Source organism: Pogona vitticeps, chromosome 4 (genome assembly GCF_051106095.1).
Source record: "Pogona vitticeps strain Pit_001003342236 chromosome 4, PviZW2.1, whole genome shotgun sequence".
Classification (NCBI taxonomy): domain Eukaryota; kingdom Metazoa; phylum Chordata; class Lepidosauria; order Squamata; family Agamidae; genus Pogona; species Pogona vitticeps.
In genome coordinates this window covers 7740112-7757454 of record NC_135786.1, presented here as the reverse complement: position 1 = coordinate 7757454, position 17343 = coordinate 7740112, and the positions used below count along the sequence as shown (strand labels likewise).

Here is a 17343-nt window from a genome sequence, read left to right as displayed (position 1 = left end):
GCATTTGCATGCTTTTGAACGGCTAAGTTGGCAGGAGCTGGGACAAGCGACGGGAGCTCACTCCGTCACGTGGATTCAATCTTACGACTAGTGGTCTTCTGACCCTGCAGCACAGAGGCTTCTGCGGTTTAACCCGCAGCGCCACCCACGTCCCTATCCTTAGTGGCACTCCTACTAAAGTGCCCTTTAGTAGGAGTGACCGATCCAGCTACAACGCTGGGAGTCCCTTCATCCAGGATGTTTCTAGCTGAGAGTTTTGTGACACATTGACGGAAAGAATGCAATATAGGTGTCCCACTTAGGCCCTGGGGCAGACTTGTGCACGAGGTTGGTGGTGGTGGTGGAATCCTGCCCAGTAGGGCTGAAAACCAGAAGAAACGTGGATTGGGGAGTTTCTGTTTAGGAAAGTGTCACTCTGTTGCACCGGCTGCTTCTGCATTGCACACCACGGACATGGAATATCCACGTGGCAATACTGGTGATTCCCCCCCCCTCCGGTGACATTGGCATACCGATGATTCAATGTATCTTTGCATAGAAATAGTTTTTAAAAGTCGCTCGCCAGTAATGTCGTGGCGGTGCCTCCCCCCCGGGTGACATGCTTTTACCAACGTATCCATGTATCGGGCACAAAAAATAAAACAAAACAAATTAATACGCATACGGTAGTCATGGTGGCCACCTTCCTCGCTTCAATTCTGAAAAGCAGGCCAGGTCGTGCATACAGGCGATCCTGGTCAGGAATACAACAAAGATAGAAAACAATACAACCCTCCTGGCGAGGGAGAAATGTTCCAGTTCCATCACTGGCTGGGAAATGTCTCAAATTTGACCGTGCACTGTGTGTCCAGGGGGGGGGGAGCAAGGAACAGGGGGGATAACTAGAGAACATTTCCCTTGTGTGTGACCAGGGCCTTTTAGACAGGAAGAAGGAAACAAGAGGTTTAGTCTCATCTGATTTAGTCCTTCCTTCCAGCCCCTCAACCCAACCTCTTTTTGCTCAGACCAGCGGAAAACGTATGGTGTCAGAGCTCTTGATAAGAAAAGCAAGCTCAGGCGTGAAGACAAGGAAGGCCACCGGTAGATCTTACGTTTCACAACCGGAGATTGTTTTTCCATTTCAATGACCGATCGTTGCATTTGCCCGTTCCACAGGCAATGCTCTGACTTCTGGTCGGAGTGAGTGGTTCCATCGGGCAAAACCAAGGCTGAAAGAAGCACGCAGGTGTGTGTACTCCACCGTCTTTCCTGCACGCCCCGGCGTTCCCACTTATGGGCCGTTAACACTAGAAAGGCCAAAAGTGTACCTATTGGCGTCTGTTAAATAAATTATATGTTACAAAACTGGCATCTGGTAAATGTTGTCAGCTGGCTGGAGAGATCAGGGGTTTAGGTCTCTGGCTGTGGAGGAAGAGACTGAGAGTTCGATTCCCCCACTGGTGCCTCTTGGGAGTAGAGCCAGCCTGGGTAGCCTTGGGCCAGCTTGCACCGTCCCAGGGTTTTCTCCCCCAGAAGAAGGGAATGGGAAAGTACTTTTGAGTACTCTCTACCTGGAAAATCCTGGAAAAAGTCACCGTAAGTCAGAATTGATCTGATTAGCTCAATGGTTAAGGCATCTGGCTGCAGATTTACAAGGTTGGGAGTTCAATTCCCCACTGTGCATCCAGCAGCCCGTGTGGGCTTGGGCCAACTGCACAGTCCCAGGGCACACACACCCCACCAAGAAGAAGGGAATAGTAAACCACTGCTGAGTACTCTCTACCTTAAAAACCCTGAAAAGGGTCACTGGAAGTCTGAATTGATTTGATGGCACACAACTGTTTTTTTTTATTTTAATTAAACAGCATTTGTACTGGACAACTGGACAACCAAAATTATAAGCTCAAGGCACCTCGTGGGCAGAAGGAAACTTCTGTCCTGTTTACACCTATGACCCTTTTGTTAAAAAAAAAAAATGAGACGCTCACCCTTCTGTGTACTCCTTGTCTTAACCCGCCCCGGCATTCACACACACAACAACACCTGGATTTTTCTCTGTGGATGTTGTACCAGTTTTATTGGTAAAATTTAACACAAAGCCTCACAAACGCTGGGACATGCTTTTCCTCTTAAAGAACTTCCACTGGACCTTAATCGTGAGCATCCAGTCGTTGACATACAAACTCTTACAAGCAGATGTGCAGACGTGCGCCTCGGGGAGAAGATGGCGGCCTCCGGGTCGCAGGGACGGTTTCTGCGCGAGGCACTGGGCGCCTACGATTCATTTGCCGGCCTTCTGGGCCTTCTGGGCCGACTTGGTGACCTTGCCCGCGCCCCCACTCTTCTTCTCCACGTTCTTGATGACGCCCACGGCCACCGTCTGCCGCATGTCGCGCACGGCAAAGCGCCCTGCAACATGGCACAGGTTACAAAAAAATATGTATCAACTGGTCGGAAATGGGATGCTGGAGAAAAAGCTTTCTGCACGGCCAGAAGCAAGAATAAGAGGGATACTTGAGAACTCTGTGATCTGGGTCTCGGATTCATTTTAAGCAGAGCCAGCCTGGGTGGCCTTGGGCAAGCTGCATGATCCCAGGGCACCCCTGGAAGAAGGGAACCGTAAATGACTTCAGAGTATTCCTTACCAGGCAAACCTGAAAAGGGTTGCCATAAATCGGAATCAACTTGACAGCACATGATTATGATTATGAGATTAAATCAAGCTTGAATTAGCATTAGGAGCTAAAGGGAAGCTGCTGTACTTTGGACATAGCATGCGAAAATTAGTTTTACTGGAAATTATGAAGCAAATATTTATTTATTTTATTTATTTATTAAATTTTTACCCTGCCCCTCTAGACAGTGTCTACTTGGGGCGGCTTAGAAATAATAATAATAATATGAAATGAAAAATAAAAAAACAACTCTGGTTGTTGTAGGTTTTTTGGACTCTTTAGCCGAAATTAAAATTCTGTGTTGTGCAGTATTCTAACTCCTGTCCTCTGAAGAGGCCGGCCACAGAGACCGGCGAAACATTAGGAAGAAAAACCTTCAGAACACGGCCAAAGAGCCCAAAACACCTACAACAACCATCGGATCCTGGCCATGAAAGCCTTCAAGAACACACACACACACACACACACAACCTGTTTAAAAATTAGATGCATGGACTGACAATCTAGGAAACCATGCCCTTAAGTTTGCAAAAACGGAACAGGGCTACTAATGAGGACGTTTTCAAGAGCAGTATTTCATAGGCAGCTTTCACAGCATACAGTATAACAAAACTGGGTTTTTATACAGTATAACAAAGCAAAAAAGGCAGCGAATAAGTTAAATAAATAAATAAATAAATAAAAACCAAATAGAAGGTGCCACACTGCAGAGCCTGCAGTACCCTACCCCCCTCTAGTGGTGAAATGAGGTCTTGCAGCCCTCATGTCTTGGCACAGACTGTATGAAATGTTTGAACTAAGCGTGGCTTGCCACTTTTTCTTCTGCCCTTCTTTTGAGGCCCTTAAATAGCAACCCAATTTCTGTTTCAGTTGGGTAAGGTTTTCTCTATGTATTATGTTTAATACTAGGAAAAGTCCAGCTGCTTAACATGTAGGCGGTAGTATAAAATTATCTGGCTGTGGAGCCGGGTGTTGGCGGTTCAATTCCCCACTGTGCCTCCTGGGAGAAGAGCCAGCCTATGTGGCTTTGGGCAAGCTGCACAGTCCCAGGGCTCCCCCTAGAGGAAGGGAAGGGAAAGCCACTTCTGAGTATTCCCTGTCTATAAAAAAACCCTGAACAAGGTCACCAGAATTGACTTGCTGGTTAGTTAGTTAGGCATCCTTCAGTCTCGAAAGACTATGGTAACGTGCTCTGTATGGAGGACTTGGAACAGCGTCTAGTGTGGCTGAGAAGGCCAATTCGAGAGGGACCATCCCTTCCACACTGAAGACAAATACAATCTGTCCCCTGTCCAGCTCCCTGGTTTTGCTGGTTTCGGGACTGCCTCTTTGCCTCGGCCTGCTGGACAAGGGTCTCTTCAAATTGGGAGAGGCCGTGATGCAACGCCTGCCTCCAGGCTGAACGCTCATATGTCAGGGTTTCCCATCTGTTCGACAGCTTTCATGGCCAGGATCCGATGGTTGTTGTAGATTTTTTGGGCTGTCTGGCCATGTTCTGGAGGTTTTTCTTCCTAATGTTTCGCCAGTCTCTGTGGCCGGCATCTTCAGAGGACAGGAGTCAGTACCCTTTCTGTGTTCAGTTGTAGAATGCATCCTACACCCTACACCAGAGGCCGGCAAAATGTTAGGAAGAAAAACCTCCAGAACACGGCCAAACAGTCTGAAAAACCTACAACCACCATTATATTTACTGTTTTATTTTAGGACCAAATAGACGGGGCAACAGCAGATCAGTATTATCCTGTCTGGGTGATCACCAGATCTCTCCTATGACCTGAGTGTGGGATGAAAATTGGGTGTTCTGCATGTGTTTCCCCCACGCCATTCTACTATTACGGCCTCAGGCTGCCTGCAAAATGCAGAAGTCGAGTCAAGAGCAAATACGGGCCTCGTGCTGCCTAGGAATCGCAGCCATTTCAGGTTATAATGCAGCCCAACCCTGGAGGTAAAGACAGCAGTTCCTCAGACCAGCTGAAAGTGGCATAATATGTCACAAACCAGGTCCTAATCCAAAAGGTGGCATTTTGGTTTGGGAGGTTTTAGTTTTAGTTTAGCAGGAAGACGTCTTAGCAGGAAATTTTAGCAGGAAAGGAAGGCATTATAACCTGAAAGGGCTGCGATTCCTAGGCAGCACCAGGCCCGTATTTGCACATTTCTGCCCTGATCCAGACACTACCCCATCCCATCCTCTTTCTGTACTGGAGACAGGTGGAATAGCTATTCTGTCTGAAATGCAGACATGTAGAACAGCTACTTCAGGCATGTGACACTTCCCAGGCGCAACAAGGAACCTCTGTTATGCATGGAAAACGTACACTCGTAGTGGCCCGTGGCCCTGCGCTCTCAGCTCTACCGTTAGTCAGCAAACGTTAACTAGCTATTGAATGTGTTAAGAGAATTGTTAGCTCTCTTTTAAAGATTCCTCCAGTGGATAGCAGAACATATGCAGATGGCCACAGCCAGAGCCCAGGCCTGATGCCTTGTATGCCCGTCCAGTACCTGCTGCTAGTCCCGCATCCACCAGCCTCCCTCTCACACTTCATTGGAAGCTGCTGAGCACCCGGATCAACACAGCCCTGGTGCCACTGGGTACGTGCGGCTCACCTGTGGAAGTCAAACTGGCACCAACAAGAACTAGCATCACTGGGGAACCAAAGGGCGGCCTGATCAACGTTGGGGAGAGGCCACAACACAGCCCTTCGAAACCTACAGCCAATTGTGATGATGGCTCGACAGGCCCACCAGAGAGAACCGGCCACCAATGGAAGATGAAGCTTCTAGTCTGTTCTGATTAAGAAGGGGAACTCATCGCTACTCATGGCTTTCAGCTTTAAATGTTTTCTTTCAGTAGCGTAAGCCGCTTGGGTCCTTCTTAAGGAGAAAGGTGGGGCAAAACCATTTAAAATTAACTAAAGCTGAGAGAATAAGTTGTCAGAGGAGGAAGTTGATGGTTAGCCATGGAGACACTAAGCCTAGAGGTGTAAAAAACGTTGATTAGTTTGTCCGGGAAGGAATTGAAAAATAAAACTCAATTCAATACAATAGTACAGTGGTGCCTCGCATAACGAGTGCACAGTTTAACGACGAATCCGCATAGCGATCTATTTTTTCGATCGCTAATGTGATCGCATTGCAATGTTTTAATGGGTAAAACATCGCATTGCGATGATCAGTAAGCGTTTCGCTTACCGATCTTTGCATTGCGATGTTTTTTGAACAGCTGATCGTTGGTTCCAAATGGCCGCCGAGTGCCCAAAATGGCTACCCGCAGCGTTTTCGCGCCCTGCCCTCGCTTACCGAGGGCGCAAAAATGGCGGCGCTATGGAGGAACTTCGCTGAACTGCGAGTCTGGCCCCATAGGAACGCATTAAACGAACTTTAATGCGTTCCTATGACTTTTCCTGTTCCGTTTAGCGATGTTTCCTCATAGCGACGATTAATCCGGAACGGATTAATGTCACTATGCATGGCACCACTGTATTTTTAAAAAATCTTTGCCTTGCAAGATGGCAAAATATTTTCTGGGACCACCCACCAGAGTTCTCACGTTGGCTAAAATGGTTTTTGCCACTTTTGTGAATTGTATAAACAACCAGAATAGCGGCTGCCGGGTTGCAGTCACTCTAAAATCAGAAGCACAGACTGGTTTGTTTGTGTCTTTTTTCCCCCTCCACCAGTCCTTTAGTGCTTGCTGTGTTTATGTGTACAACAGCAAAGGACGCTAACTTTGCACAGAGACCCTCTGGGCAAATGACAGACGGCCTAAGAAGAAGGAGGAGAAAGTGCTCCCTGTCTTACTCTTGTGCTGAACGGCAAGCCCTCTTGAAGGGTTTGGAAGCCCTTGTCAACATGACTCTTTCTGAGGTTCTTCATGTCCCTACTGTAATCTCAGGTAGTAACATTCCTAGGTACAGTGGTGCCTTGCTTGATGACATTAATTCGTTCCAGCGAAATTGCTGTAGAGCTAAAACGTCGTCAAGTGAAATAAAAAAGCCCATTGAAATGCATTGAAAACCGTTCAGTGTGTTCCAATGGGCTGAATACCTGCTCATCCAGCAAAGATCCTCCATACAGCGGCCATTTTTGGGTGCCTGTCTTGTGAAAAATGCCTCCTAAAAACAGTGAGGAGCCATTTTGAGCAGCCATTTTGAAAACCCGACGATCAGCTGTTTTGATCGTCGTAATGCGAAGAATCAGTTCCCAAAGCAGGGAACTGATCGTCACAAAGCGAAAAAAACCCATTAAAACATATCGCCGTAAAGCGGATTCGTCGATATACAGGGAGATCGTTAAGCAGGGCACGACTGTATCTCTCACATATAGTTTCTGGGCATCTTACAAATTTATTTAGAAAGAGATTGTTATCTGTCCTGGTAGTGATCTGTAAAAGATATAAATAGAGAAACCATTCTCACCCAAAGGTGGGTACTGGGAGAAGCTCTCCACACACATGGGCTTGCCCGGGATCATCTCCACAATGGCAGCATCTCCAGATTTCAAAGACTTGGGGTTGTCCTCCAGCTTCTTGCCGGAGCGCCTGTCAATCTTCTCCTTCAGCTCAGCAAACTTGCACGCAATGTGGGCAGTGTGGCAGTCAATGACAGGGGAGTAGCCAGCACTGATCTGGCCAGGGTGGTTCAGGATGATCACCTACAATAAGCAAAAAAAAAAAAAAAAAAAAAAAAAAAAAAAAAAAAAAAAAAAAAAAAAAAAAGGGGGAGAGAGAAATGTAGTCAGGAATGAAGTCGGTAAAGACAACAGATATTTCAGCTCAGCTAGTAGCTCAGTGGTTTAGGTCTCTGTCCGCAGAGCCAGAGGTTGAGAGTTCTGATTCCCCCACTGTGCCTCTTGCGAGTAGAGCCAGCCTGGGTGGCCTTGGGCCAGCTGCACCATCCCAAGGTGACCTCCCCACTGCAGAAGGAGGAGATACTAAACCAGTTCAGCCTATTGACTACCTGGGAAATTCTGAAAAGAGTCACCGTAAGCCAGAACTGACTTACATGATGATGGTGGTCAACCTCTTGAGCAACACTGCCCTCTTGGAGCGAAACAACACCGCCATAAACACAAGGTTTCAGAAAAACAGAATACACTTCCAGCTTGACGAATAAACCAAAGGAGTTAGCGGGTTATCTCTGTACTTCTTTTTCTATGACACCCCTCCCAAGAAAGGGGTGTTTTTAACCGTGGCATTTTCACCCGCTCCTGGGATCGCTCTGCACATCCCACACCCTACACTTTGCACACTGGCACAACGGGGGGGGGGGGGGGAAGAATGCTGTGTTCGGCAACACACACGTAGCCTTTGACAAACCTACTGCAAGATAGCAGCCGTTTAAACCAGCGGGAGCTTGCCTGCTTGCAACCACGGTGTGGGACAGGACACCCCGCCCAAGCCAGAGAAAACGTGGGCTTGCATCAGAGTCTCACTATATTGCACAGCACCGGCAATTCTTTCCACAGCCTTTTTTGTTTTTTAAATGATTTCCCTCCCATTTACTTCCAAACAGGAAAGATTGCTAGTTTTGCACAGAGGCCATCTGAGCAAATACAATTTCTGATAAGAAAAATGACAACGGCTTCCTGTCTTGGGCTTCTGCTGGCAGCAAACAGTCTTACCAACAATGGGAGGGAAATCATCTACATTGGCCCCAGGGCTGACTTGAATGCTCTCCCTGGCGAAAGAGAGGCGAGCTCTGGACCCCAGCTTTCACCCATTCCTATCTTTCCTCCTTCCTCCGAGATCCAACATTGCACGGATGAGAGGCGAAGATCTATCTTCTGGAGCAAGAAGTAAGGGTGGGGGAGGATCCTAATTTTCTAAGGTTGGAGATCTGTTTTTGGCTTTGGGTGGTGGGGAAATCCATTCATTCCTGCCAGATTTTAAATCAGTAGGGTCCAAATAAATATCAACATTGCAGGATTTCTGAAAGGGGATTTTTATAAGTTTTTAAAAATTGAGATCTGTTAATCTTCTGAGTTTTCTTGGCAAAGATACTGGAGTGGCTTGCCAGTTCCTGCTCCAGCTCAACATCAAAAAAACTAAGATCATGGCCACTGGTCCCATCACCTCCTGGCAAACAGAAGGGGAAGACATGGAGGCAGTAACAGATTTTACTTTCTTGGGCTCCATGATCACTGCAGATGGTGACAGCAGCCACGAAATTAAAAGACACCTGCTTCTTGGGAGGAAAGCGGTGACAAACCTCAACAGCATCTTAAAAAGCAGAGACACTGCTTCGCCAACAAAGGTCCGCACAGTCAAAGCTATGGTTTTTCCTGTAGCGATGTATGGAAGTGAGAGCTGGACCATAAAGAATGCTGACCGCCGAAGAATGGATGCTTTTGAATTGTGGTGCTGGAGGAGACTCTTGAGAGTCCCCTGGACTGCAAAGAGAACACACCTCTCCATTTTGAATGAAATCAACCCTGAGTGCTCCCTGGAAGGACAGATTCTGAAGCTGAGGGTCCAATACTTTGGCCATCTCATAAGAAGAGAAGACTCCTTGGAAAAGACCCTGATGTTGGGAAAGTGTGAAGGCAAGAGGAGAAGGAGATGACCGAGGACGAGATGGCTGGACAGTGTCATCGAAGCAACCAACATGAATTTGACCCAACTCCGGGAGGCAGTGGAAGACAGGAGGGCCTGGCATGCTCTGGTCCATGGGGTCACGAAGAGTTGGACATGATTTAACAACTAAACAACAACAAATCTTCTGAGCTTCAGTAACACTTCAATTGGTGCCCTAACTGATCGGTAGGACAGAGAACACACCAGGGCACTGGTGTGTAAAGACTTCACTGTGTTCGCGTACAGAAAGCTTTTGATGTTTTAATTGGTCACTGAAGTCACACAGCTCAATCTCGTGCGTCTATTCCCTCAGACGTACGTTCTCCCAGGTTCACTGGGAAGGTTAGACGTTTGCCCAGAGAAATGTTCACGGAATTAGAGCTGTGGAGCCAGTTCATTACAACCAATTCACCCATCAGAGGTGACCACCTGAAAAATAAAGTGTAGATAAACTGACCTAACATTTCAACCTTTTATTTGGAACTGTAATTTCTTAAAGTCTTTCTTGTGAACCTCTGAAAACCTAATTCTATCTGAGGTAATTAGCAATTCCCCTATTTAAGACAGGATAGGGGATAGAGCACCAAATGTTTTCATCTGAAACAGAGTCTGGAAAAGTTCCTCCTTTTTTGAATCACAAATCCTAGCATCCCCACCCAGCATGGCCATGAGGTATGCTGGACATTGTAGTCCAAAACAAGCTACTCTTGGCCTGACCGCGCAGCTTTTCGAACCCTTTCCCCCTCACCTGAGAGGTGAACTGAGCCGCCTCCTGAGGTGGATCCGATTTGCTGTCGCCACAGACGTTGCCACGGCGGATGTCCTTCACTGAGACATTCTTGACGTTGAAGCCCACGTTGTCTCCCGGCAGGGCCTCGCTCAGGGCCTCGTGGTGCATCTCCACAGACTTCACCTCTGTGGTGATGTTCACGGGGGCGAAAGTCACCACCATGCCAGGTCTCAGGATCCCGGTCTCCACGCGACCCACTGGGACGGTCCCAATACCTGTGGGGATGGAAGGTGAGAAGGAGTGACTCAGGAGGACAGGATGACGCCAGCCGCCTTAGGGGCGCTTCTTTTTCAGCAGAAAGGCGGAGTAAAAATATTTTAAGAAAATAAATGATAAATAAATACGACAACACGAAATCCTTCAGACTCAACGAGGGAGAATTCACCTCTTTAGCACCTGAGATCAAGTTGAAATATCAGACTGCGGGATTGTCTACAAAACTGCCAACCCAAAGCCCACTCTACTGATTGTGATTATAATTGACAAGAACATAATTACTAAGACTACTGCTGCAGTACAACGGAGCAGATGCTAAAAGGGTGGCGAGGGAGTGAGACATATGCAAGGCTTTGCCATGTTCTGTACGAAGAGGGGGGGAAAACTCTTCATTGTTGCCAAAGAGACAGTCATGACCGATTGTCATGCCCTTGGCTCCACTGTCATTTTGCAATACGAAGGGCACAAGTTATTATTAACACCAAAGTAAGATCTCCATTGTAATGTGTTCGGAAGCTTTTTATTATTATTATTACGTAAAATGTATTGTGGCTACCAGCATCTTGGCGCAGTGGTTAAACTGCAATACTGCAGTCAAGGCTCTGCTCATGATTTGAGATCAAGGGCCGATTGAATCACGTAGCCAGCTCAAGGCTGGCTTGGCCTTCCAGTTGGTAAACCGAGTGCCCAGCTTGCTGAGGTGGCGGTGCAATATGTAGCCAGCATCATTAAATTGTAAACCACCCAGAAAAGGCTTTAAGCACTATGGGGTGGTATATAAGTAGCCCATCTATTATGTATTGTTTTATTATGCAGAACAGCTTTGAGAATTTTCTATGGCTAGGCACATATTTCAAACAGCTAAATAAACAGAAGGTGCTTCTAATTTCCCATTATTTGACAACATCGTTGGGTTGTGAAAATGAAGAAAGCTGGGGGTTGGGGAGAAAGATTTTGGTTTCTAGGGGTGCACGGCCAGAGCCCCCCCAGTTCAGGAACTTTTTTTAAAAAGACATCCATCAGCTAAACACACTGTAATTCTGTGTAACTTAACATAGGCTAAACACATTTCCTGGAATCGTAAGCACCTTTACCTGGAGGAAACGTATCAAAGATTGCCCGCCCTGTTCATTCAAACTGTTCTCCCACACGCACGCACACATGCAACGCTATTTTGCTTATAATGTTAGTTAATGGAGAAGTGGGTGGAGTACTCTTAGAATATGACCATAAAGACCTAGAACTGCTCATCTTCTTGGTAATTTCTTGTTATTCTTCTCTTATTAGAGGTTGACCTTCATCACGGCAACTCTGACTTCGCAAGCAGCCGCTTCTAAACAACCATGTCGTGTTGCACAAAACCCATTGTCCAGCTTCTTCACAGAATGCACTCGTCTTTCTCCTGCATTTCCTCTCCCATTCATTTTACTCTGATTTGTCTGTTTTTGTTGCAGGACTGAAACATTTTAGCTTTCTGTATTTTAAGATTTCTTTATTCTTTCACTTCAGGGCTTCTTTGTTCGTCAGCCATTTGATCCAAGAAATTCTTTGCACCTTGCAATACATGCATAATTCAGACGTTCCTCTCTTTTTTTTAGTTGCCTGTGCTAAAATCTAAGGCATGCAGCAGATGGCGAGTATGTGGCAGGCTATGTATACCATGTTTTCCATGTATAAGAAAAGTGGGGTGTATAAGACACACCCCACTTTTCTAACCCAAAATTTCTTTCATTGCAAGAAAGTGGAGGAGGAAGGCAGGAATCAAAGCACTCTGATTCCTGCTTTCCCCCTCCACTTTATTGCAAGGAAAGTGCTTTCTCTCTCCACTTTCTTTGCAAAAAGCTGTTTCCCCCTATACTTTTTGCAACAAAAGTGGAGGGGGAAAGCAGCTTTTTGCAAAGAAAGTGTAGGAGGAAAGCAGGAATCGCTTTCCCCCTCCACTTTCTTTGCAAAACGTGGAGGAGGATAGCAGGGACCAAAGGGCTTACTTCTGTGTATAAAATGACCTTCAATTTTTCCTCTAATTGTTTTTAGGGGAAAGTGTCTTTTTCTACATGGAAAAATACAGTAGATGGTCTAGATGGGGTGTATATAATCCCATTTACCCAAATCTATGTTTGTTCATTGTGTACAACGTGCTGGTTAGAATTCTACTGGTAAGGTTTCTGTAACTCACTTCAGCTAACTCCAGCTAATTCATGAGTTGCTGGAATACATTTCAGTTGTGCAAGCGGGCACGTGACCAAGCACACAAAACAGATGCAGTCTCATGAATTAGTCACAGCAAGCTAAGCAAACTGCAGTGGGATCCTGCCCACTTTCTTTGCTAAGCCCAGTAAGGAGAAATTGTGCAGGGTGTTACTGAATGAGGCTACCTAGCAAACTGGAAAACAACAGGGGCAAATGGCATCTTTCTAGCCAGACAGACCTCTCCACTTTTGGCTCACCTCCAATCTTGTAGACATCTTGAAGGGGCAGACGTAGAGGTTTATCTGTGGGGCGAGTGGGGGGCAGGATGGTATCCAGAGCTTCCAGCAGGGACACTCCGCTGGCATTCCCTTCTTTACGCTCCACTTTCCAGCCTTTGAACCAGGGCATCTGGAAAACAAAATGGCGGAAGCCTGCGTTGAGTGGAAATGCACCCCTGGGCGCCGGAGAATTCCAGCATACGCTGCAGAAAGCCAACAACTTAAAATAAGGCATCCTTATTTATTTACATGCATGTGTGCATGCGCACACGGACAGACACACACACACACACCTCAGGGTCAAATGTTATATTATTAGCAGTTTGCTCCTCTCCATGGACTTTGCCACTGCTCTTTTTAAAGATAAAAGTTTGGTTTCCCTTAGCCCTAAATCAGTTGCGCCTCCGGATTTGTCTCTTAGAAATGCTGACATTCAGGATCTGGGCAAAGCTAAGCAGGGAATGGCTGAGTTTTGCACAGGAGACACATTTCACAGCCAACAAGCACAGCTCCCACCTAATAAAAGTGCCACCCTGAAAAGCAGAACTGTAGAGAGAAAGGTATGTTGTGCAGGGAGCAAACCGGTCTAACAACAGAACAACGGGCCAGCACCAGCGACTAAGGCTAGGAATTCTTTCAAAGGTTCTTCAACTATAGTCTTAAAAAGCATAAAGACTTCTTGGAACCAGAGATATACAGGTGTTACAGCATATCTCTGCTTTCTTCCACCTATAACCTTCCTTTCTTCCTCCCATAAACTCAAGTGTTGTCCGTGTGGTTCTTCCTTCCCTTTTGATGCTCAGAAGAGTCTTGCGAGGTAGCTCAGTCTGGGAGGTGGTTAAAGGCTCACGCTCAACCGGAAAGAAACACAGCTGAGCAGGAATCAGAGACCAGGATGATCTGGGCTCCCACGGGGCTGTCCTCCACACAAGTGCTTCTGCATGCACTGTGGCTGTTACAAAGATTTCTGCAAAACTTTGGTTTTGGTGCTTTCATAGAAAAAACACTATTGTTAACATTCGAGGATCTTATTTATCTATTTATCTATTCATTCATTTATTCATTCATTCCCCCCACCTTTCTCCTTTAAAAGGATCAAAGACAGCTTACATCCTTGAAAGACTATAGGCATCCTTCAGTCTCGAAAGACTATGGTGTCGTGCTCTGTATGGAGGACTTGGAACAGCGTCTAGTGTGGCTGAAGAGGCCAACTCGAGAGTGGCAATCTCTTCCACACTGAAGACAAATCCAATCTGTTCCCTGTCCAGCTCCCTGGTTTTGCTGCTTTTCTGACTTCCTCTTTGCCTTGGCCTGCTGGACAAGGGTCTCTTCAAATTGGGAGAGGCCGTGAAGCACTGCCTGCCTCCAGGCTGAACGGTCAGATGTCAGGGTTTCCCATCTGTTGAGGTCTATTCCTAAGGCCTTCAGATCCCGCTTGCAGATATCCTTGTATCGCAGCTGAGGTCTCCCTCTGGGGCGACTTCCCTGCACTAATTCTCCGTACAGGAGATCCTTTGGAATCTGACCATCAGCCATTCTCACGATGTGCCCAAGCCAACGTAGACATTGCTGTTTCAGTAATGTATTCATGCTGAATATTCCAGCTCGTTCTAGGACTACTCTGTTTGGAACTTTGTCCTGCCAGGTGATGCAAAAAATCCGTCGTAGGCAACGCATATGGAAGGTGTTCAGCTTCCTCTCCTGCCGGGCACAAAGGGTCCAGGACTCGCTGCAGTACAGGAGTGTGCTCAGGACACAGGCTCTATAGACCTGGATCTTGGTATGTGTCATCAGCTTCTTATTGAGCCATACTCTCTTTGTGAGTCTAGAGAACATGGTAGCTGCTTTGCCAATGATGCAGCCATTGTTGCTCACTCTGCTGAAGACCTCCAACAACTCATGAATCGTTTCAGTAAGGCCTGTCAGGACTTTGGACTAACAATCAGCCTGAAGAAAACACAAGTCACGGGCCAGGGCGTGGACTCACCTCCCTCTATTACCATCTCCACACAAGAATTGGAGGTTGTTCATGATTTTGTGTACCTTCGCTCAACCATCTCTGAAAGACTATATTTAAAGCTGAAAACAATGAGTATACAACAGGGGTTCACATCATTAAAAGACAATATTTAAAGCTAAGAACACTGAGTATTAAAAGGCAGCTTACATCGCTGAAAGGCAATATTAAAGCTAAAACAATAAATATGCAAATACTAAAAAAAAGGAATAAAAGGAAAGACTTTGACGACTTTTGGAAGCAAAGATGGGGCCAGTCTGTCCTCCTGTAGGAGGGAGTCTGGGAGCAACAGCAGAACATCCCAGAAAGTTGGCTGAAAAAACCAGCCACTCACGATGTCTGAGGAAGACCAAACATGAGAGGGACTGACTCGTTTAGAGGAAGCCACAGGCTTGAGTTTGCAAGAGCTGAGCAAGGCAGTGGTGGACTTTTTAGAGACGGCTCATTCTCTGTGAGTTGGGAGGCCACTGGAAGGCACACAACAACAGCCACCTCTCCCGTTAAGGGCATCATCAGCTTCTTGAGCTGACTCTCGTGTCAGCCAGCTCATTCTTTTTCGCTGGCACCGTAGTCGAGTGTGGCCTCTGTATATGGGCAGGGGAGTAACGGAGGGAAGAAAGTAGAGGCACCACTGTGCTCAGATCAGTACTTGACCCAACAAAACCTGGAGCAAATAAAAAATAAGCAAAAAAGGCCCTCTGGAAAGAACCGAAAAGGCTTGCCAAGTTACAGCTTTGGTCTCTATGTGAACCAAGCCAGGATTTGTATCAGGGTGGGCAAAAAGCAGGCCATTTAAAAAACATTTTTTTACTCCTAAAAGTTCTCTTCTGCCCTCTTTGGGAGACCAGCGGCAGGTCTTTTTAACAAAAAAAATCTCCACTCCTTAAACATAACCCCATTTTAAAGTTAACATCAACCAATGTGTTGACCTTGACACAGACAAAAATTAAAAAATTAAATGTGCAAATTAAGTCTCTTTGGCCACACCTCCTCCCCTTTACTCCCTCCGCTTGTGAGTATAGACCTCAGACGGCTAATAAATCCAAAAAAACGATCCTTCAGCCCCACCGCAGTCACCTGCCCCAATTCACATCATGTGGGTGGTTGGAGAAATATTGGTTATCCTCAGTGACCGATCATCTGGAAAGAGCCCTTGGAATGATCTTCCTTTCAGTGCCGGTGGGCATATGCATTTCACAAACACCTATCACTTTTAGGCAGACACAGAGACGGAAAAATTATTTATTTGTGCAACGGCTCCCAGAAATCCCCAGCCAACATGGCAGGGAGCACGTCATCTGAAAAAGCAACTTTTCCCATCTATGATGTTATGCCAGTTCAACTTTCCAGTTTTTTTCCCCCCAAGAAATCCTGGCCATTTGACTTGGGTGCCGAGAGCTTCCCCTCGTTGCTCCTTCCAATCTGTCGCAAAAGAAATGGAATTCCCAAGATTTCCTAGGGATAAACACCATTTTTTTCCTGTATAATTTTCCTCCCACACAAAGTATTTTTCTTTCTTCTGACGACAGGGAAGGCATAAAGCGCAGCTGGATCGCTCACGGCACATAGGCCATGGAAGAAGATCGTGGTCATCTTCAGCATTTAAAAGGATCTGGACCCCTGTCAAAATGGGTAAAAATCTTACAGAAAGAGGCAACTGCATCTTTGCCTCTTTCTGTAAGATTTCCGAAGCCACAGCGTCCTCCGGTGGCCAACCCAAAGCCATCATAGGGTTTAGTATTACCATTACTTATGCATGAGTGCATTACGGGCAATTCCACTGGGCAAAGCGGGGGGGGGGGGGTCCTAGCCAATTCTCTAAAAAATAAATTAAAAGACCATTCCCACAACCACCAGAGAAACCTCAACAGAAACCCCTTAACAACGGCAACATTCTTCTTCAATGTTCTCCCTTCTGAAGCTTTCATGAGAGGCCAATTTTTTAAACATTTATTTCTTTATTTTAATAATAAACAACGGCACAGAGAAAAAGGGAGAAAAGAAAAGAAACTAACAACAAAAACATAAATTCGAGTTCAAATCAAAACTCATAAATACATCCCAGTGTTCGCTACCAGCCTCTGGGTTTTTTCCGCTCTTTGAGTTGGCATGCCCTGTTTCTCCCCAATATCTATCTATCTATCTATCTATCTATCTATCTATCTATCTATCTATCTATCTATCTATCTATCTATCTATCTATCTATCTATCTATCTATCTATCTATCTATCTATCTATCTATCCATCCATCCATCCATCCATCCATCCATCCATCCATCCATCCATCCATCCATCCATCTTCCTACCTACCTACCTACCTACCTACCTACCTACCTACCTACCTACCTACCTACCTACCTACCTACCTACCTACCTACCTACCTACCTACCTACCTATTCTTCTCCTGGAGTATGATCTTTACCTTTCCCAAATACATGTAATAAAAACAAACAAACCATAGATCCTTAAAATAACCGGCCCTCAATATTCCTTTTCTTACTTTCGATGCACATGTTAATTTCATCACTGATAGCCATATTCCACATTTCTTTATACCAATCCACCCTATTAAATTGGCTATTATTTTTCCAGTTCCTTTCAAATATCAATCTTGCAACTGTTACC

At 46.0% G+C, this 17343-nt stretch overlaps 1 protein-coding gene across 1 annotated transcript in view; it reads right to left on the bottom strand.

Annotated features, from left to right (window-relative positions):
• Positions 1-2027: 2027 nt before the first annotated feature.
• EEF1A2 (eukaryotic translation elongation factor 1 alpha 2) overlaps positions 2028-17343 on the bottom strand; it is a 41789-nt gene continuing 26473 nt past the window's right edge. The window contains exons 5-8 of the mRNA XM_072996730.2: positions 12679-12829; positions 9974-10230; positions 7070-7304; positions 2028-2388 (exon numbers count right to left, since the gene is read on the bottom strand). Coding sequence (XP_072852831.1) covers positions 2261-2388; positions 7070-7304; positions 9974-10230; positions 12679-12829 — 771 coding nt within the window. The 3' untranslated portion in view covers positions 2028-2260. The remainder of the gene's footprint in view (positions 2389-7069; positions 7305-9973; positions 10231-12678; positions 12830-17343) is intronic.